Source organism: Cajanus cajan, chromosome 7 (assembly GCF_000230855.2).
Source record: "Cajanus cajan strain Asha chromosome 7, NIPB_CcT2T_4, whole genome shotgun sequence".
Taxonomy (NCBI): domain Eukaryota; kingdom Viridiplantae; phylum Streptophyta; class Magnoliopsida; order Fabales; family Fabaceae; genus Cajanus; species Cajanus cajan.
The window spans coordinates 10,981,426-10,984,238 of NC_138523.1; the positions used below are offsets into that span (position 1 = coordinate 10,981,426).

Consider the following 2,813-nt stretch of genomic DNA (forward strand, 5'->3'; position numbering starts at 1 on the left):
ACAAGAGGTCCGGCCGAACACCAACCGAGACCAACCTGACCTCCAAGATGACTTGCGTGCATTGCGTGAGGAAATGGCCGCTATCCGAAGACAGAGAGAGGCCGACGCCAGGGAGCTAGCCGAACTACGCCGCCAGAACGCCAAGCTTCGAAGCCTTAACTGGACATACGTGCCGTCAACTCCTACCCTCCAAGAGGAGTCAGCATATCATGCCCCAACCGACCATGTCACCCGAACACCCGTCACCTCTCTGATAGCTAACAAGGCCGACACCACCACCCACTCCCTGAGGCACCCCTTTTCTCGAAGAATAATGGAGGCAACCCTGCTAGACCACTGGAAAAACATGCCGATCGAGAAATACGATGGGTCCTCCGACCCTGAGGAACATCTGAATGTTTTCTTAACCCAAGCGACCCTATCCACTCAGGATGACTCGGCTTTGTGCCGAATTTTCCCCACGTTGCTGAAGGGAAGAGCTTTGAGCTGGTTTACGAGATTGCCGAGCGCCTCCATTGACTCGTTCAGCAAGTTGTCGTCCCATTTCACCCTACAATTCGCAACGAGTAAGTCGTACAAAACGACCTCACTAGCCTTGGCGGGAGTCTGCCAAGAAAAGAAGGAAAGCCTGAGAAGCTTCATGGATCGATTCAACAAGATTGCAATAGAGATCGGCGATCTTAATCCTGCCGTGGTGTTGGACCGGCTGAGCACGGCCCTCAGGCCGGGACCGTTCGTGAAAAGCTTGTGCAAGAAACCACTCGTCGACATGAACGACCTCCGGCGACGGGTCGAGAAGTACATGCAAATGGAGGAATTGGCGAAGACCCGAAACCAAGCCAGGACCGAAGAGGGCTACGACCGAAAGGAGTCAGGTCGGGAGACATTGAAAAAGACGAATGCCGAGCCCTTGAACACTCACCCGCCGAGAGGACCGCGCTGCATAGCGTATCCTCCCCTTAATGCGAGCAGGGCTAAGGTACTGGAGCAGGCTCTCGCATCCGAAATATTGGTGATGCCCAAGAGGGCAAACACGCCTCCGAGGGCTGACAAGGCTAAGACGTGCCGATTCCATCGAAACCGGGGTCATTCGACAGAAGAATGCTCGGTATTAAAAGACAAGCTTGAGGACCTTATTAAGCAAGGTCATCTTGGAAACTTCGTGACACCATAGGATCACCGAGCACGAGGGAGAGATCGACGCCACAGGTCTCGATCAACTGAAAGAAGAGATCACTCATGAAGTTCCCGAGATGACAACAACCGGCCGAGGAAGATAATAAACACAATAGCCGGAGGTTTTCCCGGGGGAGGTTCCACATCTTTCGCGCGAAAGAGACACCTCCGGGCCGTACGATCAGTAAATAGCGTGGATCAGCCGAGAACTCCGAAGATGCCACCGATTACCTTCTCCGACCGAGACTTCCGAGGCGTCGATCCTGTCCAGGACTACCCCATGGTGATTTCCGTGGAGATACATAATTGCATCGTAAAGAAAACTTTGGTCGACCAAGGGAGTTCCGCCGACATCTTGTACTGGAACACGTTCAAGCAACTCGGGATCCCAGAGGAAAGCCTAGAACCATATCATGAGCCGTTAATAGGATTCTCCGGCGAAAGGGTGATGACCAGGGGATGCATCGACTTGTACACTCGTTTTGGATTCGACCAGAAATCCTCACGAGAGATCAAAATCCGGTACATCGTGGTGCATGCAAACACATCGTACAACATCCTTCTGGGCCGACCCTCCATTAATGCCCTAGGGGCGATTGTCTCGACCCCCCACCTGTGCATGAAGTTTCCGGCGAGAGACAGGCAGGTGATAACCGTGCATGCCGACCAAAAAACGGCAAGAGAATGCTATCTCTCCAGCCTTAAGATGCAGCCACTGGCCGATTCCCCGAAAACGAAGGGTGTGAACGTAGTAAGGCAATAGACGACGGAAGACATCGACCTTGATCCTCGGTTGGGTGAAGAAGAACGAATCGAGCCAGCCGAGGATCTCATGACTTTCCAATTGGGCAGAACACCCGAGCAAACAACAAACATGGGATCCCAGTTGACCGAGACCGACTCAAGCCGAGTCAAGCATGTAGTCAGGGACAACAGAGACCTCTTCGCGTGGACGACATCAGACATGCCAGGAATAGATCCCAAGTTCCTATGCCACTGACTGGCCGTATGCCGAGACGCACGACCAGTCGCGCAAAAGAAAAGAAAGATGGGAGATGAGAAGCGAAGTGCCGCGAATGCCGAGGTGGAAAAATTGTTACAGGCTGATTTCATAAGGGAAGTCACATACACGACTTGGCTAGCAAACATAGTTCTGGTCAAAAAGTCGAACGGAAAGTGGAGAATGTGTACCGACTACACCGACCTCAATAAAGCCTACCCCAAGGACGCCTATCCACTCCCCTGCATCGACCGACTTGTCGACGGAGCGTCCGGACATTCTATATTCAGCTTTCTTAACGCCTATTCCGGCTACAACCAGATAAGGATGCACCCGTTCGACGAAGAGAAGACGGCGTTCATCACCGAGAATGCTAATTTTTGTTACCGAGTCATGCCATTTGGATTGAAGAATGCCGGGGCGACCTATCAGAGGTTAATGGATAAAGTGTTCCAGGAGCAAGTCGGCCGAAACATCGAGATTTACGTGGACGATATGGTGGTCAAGTCCGATTCTGTCACCAAGCACATATCAGACCTAGCCGAAATCTTCGGCACACTTCGCAAGCACAACATGAGACTCAACCTCGAGAAGTGCACCTTCGGGGTAAAGGGAGGCAAATTCCTAGGTTTCATGC

The 2,813-nt window shown here is 52.3% G+C and overlaps 1 protein-coding gene across 1 annotated transcript; it reads left to right on the plus strand.

Moving 5' to 3' along the window:
• Window positions 1-1,393: 1,393 nt before the first annotated feature.
• Window positions 1,394-1,939, plus strand: LOC145949818 (uncharacterized). Its single transcript, XM_083060707.1, has one exon. It carries the CDS (start codon window positions 1,394-1,396, stop codon window positions 1,937-1,939), a length of 546 nt encoding a protein of 181 aa, XP_082916833.1.
• The last annotated feature ends 874 nt before the right edge of the window (window positions 1,940-2,813 follow it).